At 50.8% G+C, this 15,786-nt stretch overlaps 5 protein-coding genes across 5 annotated transcripts; 3 read left to right on the top strand and 2 right to left on the bottom strand.

The window, feature by feature from the left end:
• Positions 1-119: 119 nt before the first annotated feature.
• On the bottom strand, positions 120-1,505 carry A1O9_10360 (alpha 1,2-mannosyltransferase; the record flags this gene model as incomplete). Its single annotated transcript, XM_013400521.1, has 3 exons — positions 120-473; positions 522-1,400; positions 1,455-1,505. The coding sequence occupies 3 exons, from the start codon at positions 1,503-1,505 to the stop codon at positions 120-122; spliced, it is 1,284 nt and encodes a 427-aa protein (XP_013255975.1).
• Positions 1,506-2,785: 1,280 nt separating this feature from the next.
• On the top strand, positions 2,786-5,262 carry A1O9_10361 (uncharacterized protein; the record flags this gene model as incomplete). Its single annotated transcript, XM_013400522.1, has 2 exons — positions 2,786-2,928; positions 2,979-5,262. 2 exons carry the CDS (start codon positions 2,786-2,788, stop codon positions 5,260-5,262), a joined length of 2,427 nt encoding a protein of 808 aa, XP_013255976.1.
• Positions 5,263-8,455: 3,193 nt separating this feature from the next.
• Positions 8,456-9,223, top strand: A1O9_10362 (uncharacterized protein; the record flags this gene model as incomplete). The annotated part of the gene is made up of 1 exon (XM_013400523.1): positions 8,456-9,223. The coding sequence occupies one exon, from the start codon at positions 8,456-8,458 to the stop codon at positions 9,221-9,223; it is 768 nt and encodes a 255-aa protein (XP_013255977.1).
• Positions 9,224-9,956: 733 nt separating this feature from the next.
• Positions 9,957-12,353, top strand: A1O9_10363 (uncharacterized protein; the record flags this gene model as incomplete). Its single annotated transcript, XM_013400524.1, has 3 exons — positions 9,957-10,054; positions 10,134-10,228; positions 10,285-12,353. The coding sequence occupies 3 exons, from the start codon at positions 9,957-9,959 to the stop codon at positions 12,351-12,353; spliced, it is 2,262 nt and encodes a 753-aa protein (XP_013255978.1).
• Positions 12,354-13,259: 906 nt separating this feature from the next.
• On the bottom strand, positions 13,260-15,587 carry A1O9_10364 (uncharacterized protein; the record flags this gene model as incomplete). Its single annotated transcript, XM_013400525.1, has 1 exon — positions 13,260-15,587. The coding sequence occupies one exon, from the start codon at positions 15,585-15,587 to the stop codon at positions 13,260-13,262; it is 2,328 nt and encodes a 775-aa protein (XP_013255979.1).
• Between the last annotated feature and the right edge of the window lie 199 nt (positions 15,588-15,786).

Genomic DNA, 15,786 nt, shown 5'->3' on the forward strand with positions numbered 1-15,786 from the left:
CGTAGGAGAGTCAACAGTGTGGTCAGCGAAACACTGAATGAGATGGCCGAGTACTTCAAAATCTCCCAATCCAACTCGACCCCGAATCTTTTTAGGACTTTGTCGGAATTTCCGGCTAGTCATGCTTGGCCCTCCCAGCCCTCCGGTTTGGATAGTTTGTTGAGATCGAAGAATCTTGAAGTACAACTGTAGCCTTTCCAATCAAAATTGGCCGTTGGATCACAGTGGCATCGAAGTTTCAGTCGAAGATCTTCACCAGTGGGACAATGTGTGAAGGGAACGTGATAGTAGGCAATATCGTTGAAAAAGTGGATGTCGTCCTTAGGGAGGAGGAGACTCGCGGCAATAGAGTGAACGGGAGCATCACCCCAACGTTCATAGAAGAAACCGCCATCTTTATCCAAAGATTCGAAAAAGTCGAGATAAGCCTGTGATCGAAGCCAGTCCAGATTTCCGATTTCAAAGTTGGACCACTAGAAAACATTAGCCTTCAGAAATGAACAGTGGGGGTAATGACTCACGAAATGGCACTTGTTGTACGTGTCGCCTCCATCATCGCTCAAAAAAGCCATTGAGTTATCAGGATGGATATGCTCGGGGTGGGCCTTCATGAATTTCTTAGTGCTTTCCCAAAGGGTGGGAATGGTCTCGACATATTCGTATAAGCTGAGGACGAAGCTGTACTTTTTCTTGTTGTCCTTCATATATTTGAAAGGGTCATAATGAACATCGCAGAAAAGTTCCACGCTTGGCTCTACTCGCCAGTAGTATTCGAATTGTTGCAGAAGCGGATGTCGGAAGAAGAAGCCTGACTCGAAGCGGCACATGTGTCGGTAACTGACCGAGTCACCATAGATGATCTTCCGCCTGCGCATGTCTTCACGAACGGCTTCGGCTTTCTTCTGATCGATCCATGACGGGAATGACCAGTGTTCGACGGGAATCTGCCCATAGTGGGTTTTGCCTGAGACGAGAGAAGTTGTGATCTTCATGAATTGCTCATCGAATGGCTTATCATTCAAGAAAACCCAATCGTAGTTGTAGTTCCTGTTAAATCTGTCTTCAACTTGTCTGATGGAACGAGCGATTTCCCAAACATCAGAGTTTCTTGCCAGCGTAATGAAAGTGGCATTGACCCGTTCCCCAGGCGCAGCAGGCGAAAGTTCTATGGGGGCCACAGGAGTGATGCTCGGTAGCGGAGAGGTACCCGCTTGTGGATTCTGAGGTTTCGAGGAGAAGGCATCGGAAATTTCATTGGGATTCGAAGCTGGCTTCTCAGGTGGTGGTGGTGTCGTTGGGACCTTTGTGTCTTCCCAGGAGAGTTTGCCCGCTGCATCGGCTATGGATGGTGTGTAGGAAGGCAATGAGGATGTAGATATGAAGTAGAGTATGAGTATTCCCTTTGCCTGTTAATCGAGAACCCTCAGTCTTTCCCCCCAGATATTGAGACTTACAAAGAAGGCAAAGAGGATATAACGAAGGTAACGTCCAGAACCGGTCGCCATGATGGAATCAGCTGGTCTCCACGACCTTTAGCGCAGGTCACTTGAGAAAGGATCGTGATAGAGTCTCCGATGAGGAGATCTGTATAAGAAAGCGCAGTTATAGGATTGACAAGGTCGTGTCTGCCATTCACAAGCTGACGAGGCAGATAGCGTTGGAGATTTGAGATCAGGAAACGGGGTGCTCGTGACAAAGAGCGGCCGAACACGAACGCTTTTACGGCCAAAAAGGGATGACAGACTCGAGCCCAGAGTCGCACTGGGTCATTAAGAAAGAGATAAAGAATGGGAATAATGAAGAAAGGCGAAGATGAAACCAGGATGCAGGGTAGAGATACAAGTACGGAGGATACGCAGTTTGGCTCCTGACTACGCAATAATTAATCGAAAAGGAGGGCGACGCGCAAGCGGGCGCAGGCATGGCACCAACCGAACACAGCGTGGTCACGACTTACGACTGCTGGTACGACCAAGATTTTTGACTTCGCAGGGAAAGGCACGGCATGCCTTATTTTTATTTCCCTCCCTTATTTTGGACCCCCTGAATTGGGGAATGGGGGGAATTCAGGTTTGGATGTGGATACACAAGATGGCATGGCATCGGCGCAAACCAACGGAGGACTTACTGGCCTCAGCCACCGCCTGCATCTCAGAAGGGGGCCACCGGCGGGGCCAAAACGTGGAGAGGAGATGGAACCAAGCACCGGGTGTTGAAGCCTGGAAAAGAGTGCCCGTGCTGGCCCTTCAATCCCTAAGCTGACGCCTGGAGGGCGTGGAACGAGAAACACAGTGCCCTAAGCTTGCCTGGGACCCCTCGTGGTTAAGCGGCAGAGCGGCAGAGCGGCTGATGTTGCCCCAGCCGATGGTCCGACACATCCGCGGCTAGCGACAGACGCGAGTCTAGCGCGTCTCGAGGGCGTTGACTGACGAGTCATTTGAATCATTTTCCACGCCGCACACAAAACCGAGAAACGTGACTTCATCGCTTCGCATATTGCGGTATCAAAGTGTGCACCTTGCAACCTCGACAATTTCATTTCATCCATTCTCTTGATTGACCTTCGCCTCATAGCCAGACTATCTCCCCGGAGGGACTCACTAGTCCCCTGCCAGACCTTACAACTCGTCATTCTAACCTGTGGGATCATGCAACCCGTCGTCCTCGCTCTCGATCTTGGACAACCTATCGGTTGGGAATAACCACTTACTTCCTTGATCGATCTGCCTTACAAAGTATTTATCGGGCATTCTGCTTTCCTCCGCTTTCTTTCTCTACATTCACCATGTCCTTTTTCGGCTTTGACACCTCCCTACCTAGGGACCGTTCAACCGGCAACAACAAGGGTATTTTCGACCATGCCAATCCTTTCACTGAGGTCGCAAAGGCTCGAAAATTGCAAGCTTTCCAGGATACTGAAGAAGAGATGTATGTCGAATTAGATGCTTGGAGACCCTAACTAATCAAAATATGTGCAGTCTTGATTTCGAGGATACCTACGATGGGCTGGGAAATCAGCTCCAGGAAACAGGCGATGATCAGAATGATGACACTTTTGGTGGAGGCGCCGACCCCACCACTGGCCCGGGTGCTTCAGGCAAAGAGTTCGATTTCTTCGGAAACACCGCCCAAGTCGCCGGTGCCATAGATGAAGAGCATCTGCGGTACAACCTCCAACATCACCAGAATGCTCCAACTCATCTCACTCAGAAGCCAAAGAGGTCGGGGTATGAGAAGTATCAAGATCCTGGCTATATCCCCGACATTCAGGCAAAGTCAGGCGCCTGGGGATCAAAATCCCATCAAACAACCCAATCTTACACCGACGAGGCCAGGATCAGTACTGCTCGTCCAAATGATACACCTGCTCCCCGCATCCAGGATGCTCCTCGTGCCCCACAACCAATGCTGAGTCTGGATGAGGTAGAGGCAGCTATGCTTGCCCAGTCACGAGCTCAACAGCCTCCATATCCACTACGTCAACCCTACCCCTTTCCAATGCAACATGCTCAACCGCCACCACAACCTCAATATCAGCCGGTACCACCACAGCCCGCACCTTCATTCCAGCAACCTCCACCTCCGCAACAGCCACGCGCCTCTCAAAGTCCACAACGACACAATCGCGCTCCATCTCAACCGTCACAGCCTCGTGGAGGGCAGCACCCTCTTCAAATACTTCAAAATCCCAATCGACCTCGACATTCTCCACAGCCAAGTCTCGACAGAAACCAAAATGCTAGCCAGCCCGCAGGTGCACCTGCTGCATCCAACCCTCCAAACCTCATGGAGTTGTCGGAAGATCAACGCAAAGCTTATTTGGAAGAGGATGCGAAAAGGGCGAAGCGAAACCATAAAATCTTCCTTCTTTCAAAAGGAAACGGACTAATGACTCCACAAGACAAGAATTTCATTACTCGTATACAACTACAACAGCTTGTTACGGCAACCGGTGCTTCGACTGATTCAACTAGTGAAACTGCCCTGAACGAGGACTTTTACTACCAAGTTTACAGCCAGATTCGAGGTGCTCCAAGGCAACACCCAACTCAACCTCTGGGACATTTTGCGCAGACCTACTTGTTCCAAACCGGAAGCCGTACGGGTGGAAGACGACAAAATGTCAATGGTGATAACCACATGCAAAGGATGCAACAACAAGTTCAACGTGCAGTGGAAGCTGCTAAATTGAAGCCCAAAAATAAGCAGCTCATCATCGAGGGAAGTTTGGGCAAGATTTCATTTAGCAATGCAAAGACCCCCAAGCCACTTTTGAACATCAAGAGACAAGAAAGCTCTGACAGCCGACCGGCAACTGGCAATGTAAACAACGTGAACCCGAGTGATCGCAAAACCATCCTCAAGAACATTGAACAAGTCTACACGACCTTGATGCGTCTGGAAGACAATGAACGACGCATGCCACCCCCTCCCACGGAAGGTGATGCAGATTCGGTACAGGCTCATATTGATTGGAGACAAAAGCTACAGGAGCTCAACACTGCCTTGTGGCAAGGCTTGAAGGTGCTAGATCCAATTGTACCAGGCTCCACAGTTGTTCATCCTTTCATCGCATTTTTGTCATTTTCCAAGGGTAAAAAGGCAATCCCTCGTGTCTTCCACCAAATCGGCCAAGAGCAGCGGTTGACGATCCTGACCATGATTGTGATTCACCTCGACCAACTGGATGTAATCAGAGAGGCACAACTTGCCTCAGGAGAATCGCAACCACCTCCACACGTTCGCGAGGAAATTGAACTCTTTTCGCATGCTGTAATGCCCTGCTTATTGGGATATGTAAGCGAGGCACCAATCAACATTGTCATTGGTTTACTTGGGCTCCTGATCGACCATACGAATCTTGTCACTGTTTTCCACACCAAGATTGGTCTTGGAATGTTAACCATGCTATTAAGTCGAGCAGAGCTGGTCAAAGAGAGTGGGTCAGTCTCTGATGCAGATTGGCAGCAGTGGACTACTCTCTATAACCGACTATTTGACCACTTGGAGCTAATACTTGCCACAATATTCCCCGGCCCCGTCAATTCTGGAGACGATATGTATGTTTGGCAATTCCTTGCAGCTGTGGGTATCGGCGCCAGCCCTGATCAGCAACAGAGATTGGTCATTGGAGTCAAAGATCGAGTCATGGAAACAGTACTCCAAAGCAAAGCATTGCCTGCCGAAATGTCCAGTGTTAGGCTAGGCAACGTCAATTTGTTCATGAGGGCGATCGGCTTGGATGTCGAGATGTTAGGATAGCTTATCCACAAGAAGCAAACATGAGAAGAGAATTCAGACCAGCTCACAGGTAGGTGGGTGAGCGATCTATGAGTCTCAAGAAAATGAAAATTTAAAGGAAGCGAGTTGGCGGCATGAGCTGCTCCGAGCCGTAGCCCCGTTTTGGTGACGAGCGCCTTGGGACATGAAGAGAAATAGTCAATGATACAAGATATTTGCATAGTTGCGACCCTGAAATACGCAGACGCTGTTTGATAGCAGACAAGTCTACAGGTACTCCTTCATCGTCAGCGTCAAGATCACCACTCCACTTCCTCGGCGCTGCCAATAGCAACCACGCACACCTACGCCAATCGCCGAAACCTTTACATGCACTCATCCAATCAAGTGACCCACTGTGTATGCCCTCATCAGAACAGCAACCCTACCAAGTCGAAAGCAGCTCCAAGCACCCGCCTGTCCGCACTCAAATCGAGGGGCAAGGTCCGTCATTGGATCCCGCCAATCAGTCAAACTCTCTTAATATAACCCAAGCTTTCAGATTCCATGCCCGGCGGAATGATAGGATACCCGTCCGGCCCTCTTGGGTATGTAGGTCGCTGATTCGCTGTCGGTGGCGGCGCGGCGATCTGCCCTTGCCCTTGTCCTTGTCCTTGTCTTTGCGGATACGCAGAACCATTCCTGCTGCCGTTCCCGCTGCCGCAATGACAACATCCCTGGTGGGCGTGTGTGAACGACGGCGCAATCAGCGTGCCGCCGTACATGTTCGTTGTACTTACGCCGGCGCCAAGGCCGAGGATGCCGGAAAGTGCGGACGGCTGCGCTTGGAAGCCTGGGAAACCGATGGCCGTGGTCATGGGCGGGTATACGGCTTGGCCAGTCGTTGCCTTTGGGCTTGAGTCGGGCAAGCTATGCGTGATGGCCGTGTCGCGCATGTAGTGCAGGGATTCGAAATCACGGTATGTGTGCGATGACATCGTTGCCTTGAGGTGGAGAAACAACTTCAATCTGTAGTCTTCGATACGAAAGACAATATTCTCCTCAACCTCTCTTTGGCCCAAGTGTGGTTAGTATCGAGAGCTTGTGCTACGGTATCTCTGGTGAGTATTTTGTCGGATGTTCACAGGATTAGGTTTCTCAGACTAGCGATGCGAATTACATTCATCGATTCAGGGGTCATGTACAAATGAGGCTTGAGATTCATAAGGGGGGAACAATAAGATCTGTGAACGGAAAAAAGAGAAGGAACGAAGACAGAGAGAAACAAAGAGGTCAATCCGATATTTGCATTTGCCATTCTTGACTCATCGGTCATGGTTAGTTCGGGATTCGTGGTCACCGAGATTGGCATGGGACATGTCAATTACTGATAAAGGATGCTTGGTGGAAATGCGATACGTGAAGCGAACCGTCTTGGCCACGGGCTCAGGGATGCATCGATTGAGCTGGGATACTGCCTTGTCACAGCCTCAAACGGACCATCATTTGCTATCACATTCGCGAGGCCAAGGCGGTACATATCTTTCAGACGATATCCGTCCTTTGTCAACGATGAAATGGCGTGACGTATACCCGGGCGCAGCTCTGCAGCACTTCACTCTATCTCCCTTCGTATGAGCCTCTTGTGTTCCAGACATGGAATCTAGTACACGTGGTCGCAGTGCATATATATGTGAATCGTGATTCACGGCTTGGGGTCAAGCCACGTACTCGCGGGATTAAAACCTTTACGAGCTCACCCAACCTGTCAACTATTAAGGATGATAGCTCCGGAGATAGAAAAGGCAAGTTCCTAGGATCTAGTTATAAGTTGAGATATGGATTTATGGTGGGCGTCGTTATCTTTGGGATGATGGTTGGTTGTATAGAATTACCTAGAACAAGGCTGCAACCCCTTATTTTTAAGCCTACCCTGCACGCGTGACTATGTCTGAGTCCATGAACCAACTGAGGTGGAAGGCGAAGGAGCAGAAACGCAGTTGATCTTATATTGTAATACTTTATCTGTGCTAAACCAGACTTGTTGCTGCGAACCTAAGCTCCCAAAAGAAGAAAACCCCCCAAAGATACTATGTGTCCATTGGTCTAGGTTCCTCAATTTCGCTGTGGCCCTTCGTGCACGAATACACCTACGTTGCCAAAGGAGTGTTGTGCGTATTTCATATGTTGCTTTCTCGAAGGAGCACTTCTGAGTGGTTACTCGTTCAGGTCAGCCATGACTAGCGAACTTACGCCTACTTAGCTTCAGCGCTCTGGTGGTGCTGCATTGGTGGTTCGCTCTCAATACCCAGAGCCCACAGGGACCCAAAAATGTCCAGTCCGAGCATATACGGGGCACAGGTTTTGTGTAGGAGGCTGAGATGGAGTGCCCTGGGCCTGCCCTGGAGCTTGTCCTTGTACTTGTCCTTGAGCAGCATTTTGGGCGGCGGGGTGTCCCGACCCTGGCTGTGAAGTGCCACCTGGAGGAACGTGTGGGCTCTGGGCGGCTGGATTTTCTGTCCATAACTGCCAGGTTGGCCCGTTATGGCGCCATAATGATTTTCTGCATAGATGAAGAGTGGTTAGTAACCATCCAAAGATAGGGAAGAGCTGGAAAAGGGGTTAGAGGATTGGACTTACAGTCATTCTGTCATCGTGGTTGTTGGTCCTGATGTTAAAAAGGGCGATCTGGATGGGTTTCTGATGGATTCTTCTTAATACCGTATGAGAACGGGAAATATCAAGAGACGGTTGCATAATTGGAAATTCTAGGGAATATATGGAAGAGAAGTCAAGTGGCCCAGGCTGGGAGAAATCGAGGGCTTTTATGTCATCTGTGCAGACAAGTCACCCAGCTGATCGCAGTCACTTCAAGGCTCATCGAGGATCATGGGAAGTGGTAGACAAAGAGGAATGTAGCCATGAAGGATGGAGTCGTCATTTGGGACTTGTCTATCGAGGCGGCGCTCCAAAAGGACCGCCATGTCGGCCGGGGACCAGATACGTAAGCGATGATGGGGAGCCTCACCTTGATTCTGGGAGAGTTCCATCCGCTGACTCATTTCAAATATCCGGCAAACAAGAAAATACGTATCAGCTAACTTCCATGATAGTGAACAGAATCATCGTCGCCTCCAATTCCTTCATGTCGGAAGCTTCCATCCTTTATAGCCGCGGAAACTCTGAAAATATTTTTCAATCCTGAGATAAGAGCCTTTTCACATCAGACAAAAACATGCCACTGCGAGTTCAGCCACTGTCACCCACCAACCCTGCAGATATTGCGTTGATCCCTACCATTTCGCAAATCCATCTCGCAGCCTGGTTGTCCAACTCACTCTACTCCAAAATTTACTACGGACCGCCGTCCAGTCACGCGGGGATCATCCAAGCAAATCAACAGCGGCACCTGGAATCCTTTACATCTAATCCTACTTCGTATTTCACAGTTGTTGTTGACGATGAGATCCCAACTTCTTTGGACAAGAATGGCCCCGATCATCGCGTCGACCACACCCAAATCATAGCATTTCTGAAGTACGATGTCTTTGCAAGCGTTGAGGCCGTAGAGGCACGCAAAGATGCAAGTAAACGAACATGGCCGCCTTACACGAATACCGCCCTCGTTGGTAATTTTTGGAACAGTATCGTCGAGACCAGGAAGAGGTTTTCCAAGGAGATCGGGCCACACGTCAATGTGGACATAGTCGGAACAGATCCCAATCATCACCGTCGTGGCGCGGGAAAACTACTCATGCAACACGTCGTGGAAAAGATAGATGAGTTAGGTCTCACAGGAACACTTGAAGCAAGCCCGCAAGGTTTGAAGTTGTATTCTAGTTTTGGGTTCGTCCCTGTACATGATGTATGGGTTGATATATTGAGATTTGAAGATGGAGGAGACAAGGGGGATGAATGGGCCAAGGCAGAGGGGAGAGTCCCTGGCGAAGGGGAAGGATGGTACAAACACGTTGCAATGGTAAGGCAGCCAAGTGCCAACTGATGGAATGATCTTGTCCTGACAATGAGGGGGCTCCAGTCTCGTGAGAGAGCTCTTGGTAGACATAGATAGAAGTCGGCGATACAGCAACATATCCCACTCGGGCGTCACACTGAATGTCTGTGGGTGCCTGGCAGGCAGGAGCCAGCCATGCTGCCAGTGTCTATGGAAGGTCCGAGTCGAATCGCCTTTGTGGAATGGAAAATAGATTTTCCCCAGGTTCGTGGGGCACAATTGCCTAATGGGGACAACGCAAAGCGGCAAGGCTTGTGAACCTAATTGGACAATGCAATGCGAAACTTGCCTGGCCGTCCAGACCGAAGACCGCAGGACGCAGTACAGACACGATCTCATGCTCATTTTGCCGTCCAAAGCGCCATTCCACCTATTTGACGTCGTTTGGTTCTTGATACACAATCTCCGAGCTATTTGACTGCGAAATCCTTCCTCTCACCTTCACTACTTTTGCATCCTTCTGAATCAAAGTGACACAGCGACTGTCCACTTGGCTTTGCTTCACCACCATCACCACTCCCACTTGCGAGGCAATTTGGCCTGCACACGTCCCAGACTGATCTCGGTGCTTGAGACACAAAACGTGTCGTGCCGAACCTGTTCTTGGGCGAATCGATCTCAAAACCCCCTCCTTGCGCTGATAGGCCCAGCTTCGCCGTCAGTACTACCTACCTACTGAGCAATCGCATACCAATGCAACCACCACACCATTGCCTCAACCATGTCCGGCAAATACTCTGTTGAAGACCTGTTGAAATTACGTGCTTCACCTTTAATATGCAAGCCACCAAACCTCCCTCCTATGGAGGAGTGGATGGGGTATGAATTTGCCACCTCATACACTGAGTCCATCCTCGTCGCTAATCCTCAATAGAGCACAAGAGCTAGCAGCGAGAAGACCTGCAACCCGATCCAAATTAGACGACCAAGCTCTATCAAGCGAAGCCTTCCAGAAAAGACCTACTCTTGAAGGACAGCGACGAATAGCAACTGGTACATTTTACCAGGTCATGAACTTCAACCACACCTTGGCTAACATCTGCACACAGACCCTGACCGGATAGTGCTTGGTCCTCCTCGCCGTTCCTTTGCTTCTTCCAATGCTCGCACTGCGGGCAAAATCTTGGATCTCACCGAGGATAAGTCGAAAACGGGTGATACTTCGGAGTCGAGAACACAAGAGCGACGAAACACACAAACCAACGGTCGACATAATCGACATGAGAGTGATGACCAAGGTCTGGACTCTCGTCGGGATTACGATCGCAAGTTGAGATGGGGAAGGGAAAAGAATGAACAACAAGATTTGGAGGAAGACCAAATGCTGGAAGAATCTCGCCCAGGGTTCAGACGTGACACAATCTCCAGGGCAAAGATGTCACAATCTTGGTTCAGAAAAGATACTGCAGAGGCATTGGAAGAGACCAGACGTGATTCTGAGAAGACGCCAGAGTGGCGAACCCGAGCAAGAGATCGTGACTGGGATCGATCGACCAAACTTGAAGCCGATCCTGAGTGGATGGACTCGACAGAACCTGAGGAACCGTTCCAAGCCCACACCCAAGAAGACTTTCAACGTTGGAAGGAGAAAATGAAGGCTGGTGGAACCCCACAAGAGCAACCAGAGACCACGATCACCGACTCACCCGGCGGTATAGTTGAAGAGAAGGCTACACAGAAGCTCCCATCGCTGGAGCCCGATGACTCCATGGACAAATTCTTCGCGCGTTACGAACAGAAAACTGTCAGCCAGAAGCCTGGTCCTAGTAAGGCAGGAACCAAGACTCGTTTCGCATCCTTGTTCAGTCCCGCGGCTGAGCAGGGCAAACCATTTGAAAACACTGCTCCTGTAGCAACCGAAAGACCATCATCTGCGCAGATGCCTGGCAATAGTATGGATGCCGATCAAGCGGGATTTGCTCGAATCCTCGAGATGTTACAAACACGAAGCAACAATCCCACACCTCAGACCCAAACTCAAACCCAGGAACAGCCGAAACCCAGAACTCCATTATATGCCAGAGACTCTCAAGCCAAAATGGAAGGCGAGCCCAGACCTCACTCTTCTTCTAACCTACTGTCATTTTTGGGTAATCAAAATGCTGGTTATCCTCCGGAGGGCATGACGGGTCCCGCAGCGCCTCCTCTGGAGAGATATCCAGACACAAAATCTCCAGTCGAGCAACCTTCTCATACCCGCCAGCAGTCTAGCATCAACAAGGACGAAGTCTTGTTGAATCTCCTCCGACAGGCAAATCTTGCTCCCAAGCCACAACCCCCTCCAATGCATCAGCACGCGGAACTAAGGTCTGCCAGTCACATGTATGGTGTACCAGATCCAAACCCCAGGCAAGCGCTACCTAGAAGTCAAGGTATTCCCCTAGGTCAGGCTCCAGATCCCGGGATGAATCAAAGACGGGACACGGGTCGATCAATGTTTGACGAACTTCCTGTGCCAATGTACCACAATGAACAGGGACCACGTGAACACCTTCCAAGACGACCTACCAACGGTTCACAACTTTCCTATAACGAGGATCCATTGATGGCGCTTTTACGTAGTCAAACCCAAGGGCAACAACGAATGATGCAGTCCGGTCAACCACAAAGTGTTCCTCCAGGTCTTCAAAGACCTCCTGGACTAGACCAAATGCCTCGTCCAAATCCCAGTTGGCCACCCCAGCAACCTCAATCTCAACCTCAGCCGCAACAACAGCCCCCGCGTCAACCACCACTCCCTCCTGGACTGGCTAACATGCCACGTGGCATGCCAGGAGCGCCTTATGGGCAACCACAACCATTGCCAAATCAACCAAATATCCCACCACAACAGCAACCACAACGTCCGCTTCCGCAACGTAAGTACACAGGCGAGTCAGCATCCGCTGCAGGAATACCGAACTTCCCGCCAGGGATGGGTCCGCCACCTGGTTTCATGAACGCAGGACCACCGCCTGGATTTCCTGGTGCGCCTGGAGCGAACTACCCGGCAAGATTTCAGGGAGAACCACCTCAAGGTGTCAGAGGTGGGTTCATGGAAATGTATGGGGATATGGGTGGGAGAGGTGTCGGATTGAGAGGAGGTGGTGCAAACGGAGGAATGCCAGGGTACAGATGATGTCTGTCCTCCGAAGTGACCTGGCCCGACTTCCACAATTGAGAGTCACTCATGAATGCCGATGCATGAGTTTGACGTCAAAGGCTCACCTACTGTGGTAGGCATTGGGCAGGTTTGGGGAATGAAATTTGTGAGCACATGTAGCTGGAAGGGAGTGGGCAAGCTTTGTGGATGAATCGAACACCGGAGCCATCCCAATGCAATCCCCCTTGACGACCTTTAATTTCACAAAACAGCGGATTATTTCCGGGTCGGCTCCAGCGCAGGCCCATTCAGCCGAAGCGAGTATGCCTGTCGACGAGCAGAGCAGTCGATTGAGATAAACCGGTGGATTGTTTTGCCCGAGGATTTCCAGGTCTCAGACCTACTTAGACGAGCTGTGCGAACCAGCAGATCACCCAGACGTCCTTCGTCTGGGTCCGAGAGCAGGGCAGTTCGGTAGCTGAGCTACCGTACTTTTGTATGTTTGTATGTGTGGTCAGGCACATCCTGTACCCGTTGAGTTGAGCGAGTTTAGCGACCCAAGCACGCACGCATGCAAGCGTGCAGAGGCAGGTCCCACAGCACACACGCAACACACACAGTTCAGTCAATACACATTCCGTTCTCTTTCCCTGCCAGCCTGTTGATTGCCTCGTGTATTTCATGTACGCCACGCCAGTTGAAGTGAAGTCGAGAGCCAGGCATGAGGATTCAGAATTCCATATTCTCAATAACTAGCTTGCGTGTAGAGAGTTGATGAGATGGCTGGCCAGCTAACCACCATTCATTAGCAACTATTAATCAGCCAGCACTAATTGTCCGGTGAGTGGGTGTTCTCAGCCCGGGCATGTAGTATCGATAGTAATTACATCGTTTGTTGACTTGGTTCTTGATTAATGTTGCTACCTGATTACCTACCTTGCTCTACTTCTGATTCCGCATCTTGATCTTCGCAACTAGGCTCCGAACATCGGCGCCTCCTTCATCACTTCCTCTCGACTTGGGGGACTTGACGTTCTTGTCTTTGTGCTTCTTGCTCTTCCCATCGCCATCTCTCGCGGGATGGGAGATGTCCTCGGCGCCGGGCGGTTGCGCCTGCTTCGTATCCCTCCGCCGCCGCCCCTCGTCCAGGACCTCGCGCATGCCCTTGGTGGCCTTGAAGCGCGGATTCGTCGGGTCGATCGCGTACTCGTGGCTGTCGAAGAGGCGCGCGAATCGCGGGTCGGACGTGTCGACTCTGAATGCGTCGTCTACCGCTTCGTCGCCCGCCTTGATCTGGTTCTGACCCTTCTGTTTCAGCGTCTTCGCCTTGCCTTTCTTTCGAGCCAGCTTCTCCGCCCGCTCGATCTCTTTCATGTCGAAGTGCTGGATAATCCGGCCGGGTTTGCCGTTCGCGTTGGGGTCTGCCGTGGCGTCGTCGTCAACCATGAGTAATTCCAGTTCTGCGCGTTGTTTCTTCTCGGCTTCTTCCTCGGCTTCGCGCTCCTTCTTCTTCTTCAGGCGCTCTTCCTTGCGCAGGCGGTTGCTTGCGGCTTTCTCTTCTTGTGCAGAGGGTTCGGCGGCCGCGGCGGAAGCGAAGAATGGGTCGTCGAAGCCTAGGTCGTCTTGTTCTCTATTATGGCTTTCATCGATGGTTCCTTCGGTGGGGTCGTCTACAGCTACAGCGTCGCTCTGATTGTTGGATTTCGCCTTGTCTTTCCGGCGCTGTTTCCTCTCGCGTTCTTTACGCACATATTTCTCGACCGTTGTTTCGTCAGGTTCGGGCGAGTTTTCGAATACACCCTTGTTCCTCCGCTGCTTCTTGGAGCCGTCTTCCTCGTTGTCTTCCGTTGGTGCCGAGAATCCGGATGTGAATGTGATCTGCATCCCTCCCACAGGTGCTTTCTCTTTCTTGTCGCCTTTGGAAGAGGATTTCTTGACGGGCTCAGGCGCGAGACCGAGGGCAGCCCGCATCTTTTGTCGTTCGATTTCTTTCTTAGTGGCTTGGGGGCCATCTGCTCCCCCATCTTCTTCATCACTGGATGAGTCGGACGCGAGGTAGGCTTTCAAGTCATTCTCGTCGATTTCTTTTCTGCCACCTTTGAATGCTCTTGCAATAGTCTCCTTTCGGCCCCCATCGTCTGCATCCCACGTCAATCTGACTTTACTGTGTTGTAGTGCGTCGGTGACAAAGTCGTTGGGTCGGTAGTCGTCTGGAATGTTTGTGCATTCTTCCTTGGGGATGTCTGAGGAGAAATCAGTATCGTCGGGCACGAAGCGTAGGTCGAAGAAATTTGCGGTAGTCAGGTACTCGGTGCCATCTACTGCGGAATAGACATGCTCGGCTACGGTCGGAGAGGAGAAGGTCAGGACACAGTAATAGTATCGTAGACGGTCAAGTTGGTAGCGGCGCAGTGCAGCCGAGTCAAATTCGTCGCCCGTGTCTGGGGCCAGTAAGGTCTCTTTGATCTTAGATTCTTCATCGGAGCCATCTTCTTCATCGGTGCTATCGTCATCTGAATTGTCATGTGTTTCGTTGGCTTTAGCGGCAAAGATCTCTTTAGGCGGGCCTTCCATCTCTTCACGTTCCAGACGTTCTTTGCCGAACTCGCTGGGGTAGATGGACACTTTCAGCAGCGAGCCGTTGGCAGGTAGGAAACTGTTGATGACAGCCATGATGTCGGCGGCACGGATATTGTCCCAGTCTAGATTGACGACTGCGATGCGAGAGGTGACTTCTCCCATGGGGATGTCGCTTTGGCTCGTTGGGCCGATTGTGAGCTTATTCTGGTCTGCAGCCCCTTCATCATCTTCGTCGTCGTCGTCACTCGAGGAGGATTCATCTGATGAGGTTAGGGAAGAAGCGTCTGAGTCGTGGCCTTGTCTGAGCAGGTCACGAGAGTTGTCGACCCTCTGTAATTCTCGTTGGACTTCATCGTCGTCATCTGGCTCGTCCTCGTCTGAGGTGTTGCCGCTGACAACTTTTTCCTGCTCGTCATCTTCGTCGAACTCATATTTTCTCTTCAGGCGGGTTCTCTCCACATTATTCTCGAGGCGTCGGCCATAACGATCGACTTTGGCCCTCTTGGTGAAATCTTCATCTTCAAGGACTCGACTGAACCGTTTGTCTAGTTTGACTTTATTTTTCCTTCCAGGTAGGCGGAATCTGGGGTCCGATTGGATGTTTGCAAATCTAGGATCGGTGATTCGAGGATCATCGCGGGAGGAACTTGCAGTCTTTTGTCTTTTGGCCGATGATGAAGATTTCGACATGGTTATTGTTTCGTGCAGGATGGATTGTGCGAATGGCGTGTTTGTCACGCCATCGAACCAAGAAGTCTGCAATAGGAACAGACTTGGTATTACCTGAACGGGTGGTATTCCGCAACAATTCGGCTATCGGAGTAAAGAGAGATTTACCTTGGTGGGCCAGCAGAATAAAAAAGTTGTGGTATGATGGAGATGGTTCGTT

Source organism: Exophiala aquamarina (genome assembly GCF_000709125.1).
Source record: "Exophiala aquamarina CBS 119918 chromosome Unknown aczIA-supercont1.13, whole genome shotgun sequence".
Lineage (NCBI taxonomy): Eukaryota > Fungi > Ascomycota > Eurotiomycetes > Chaetothyriales > Herpotrichiellaceae > Exophiala > Exophiala aquamarina.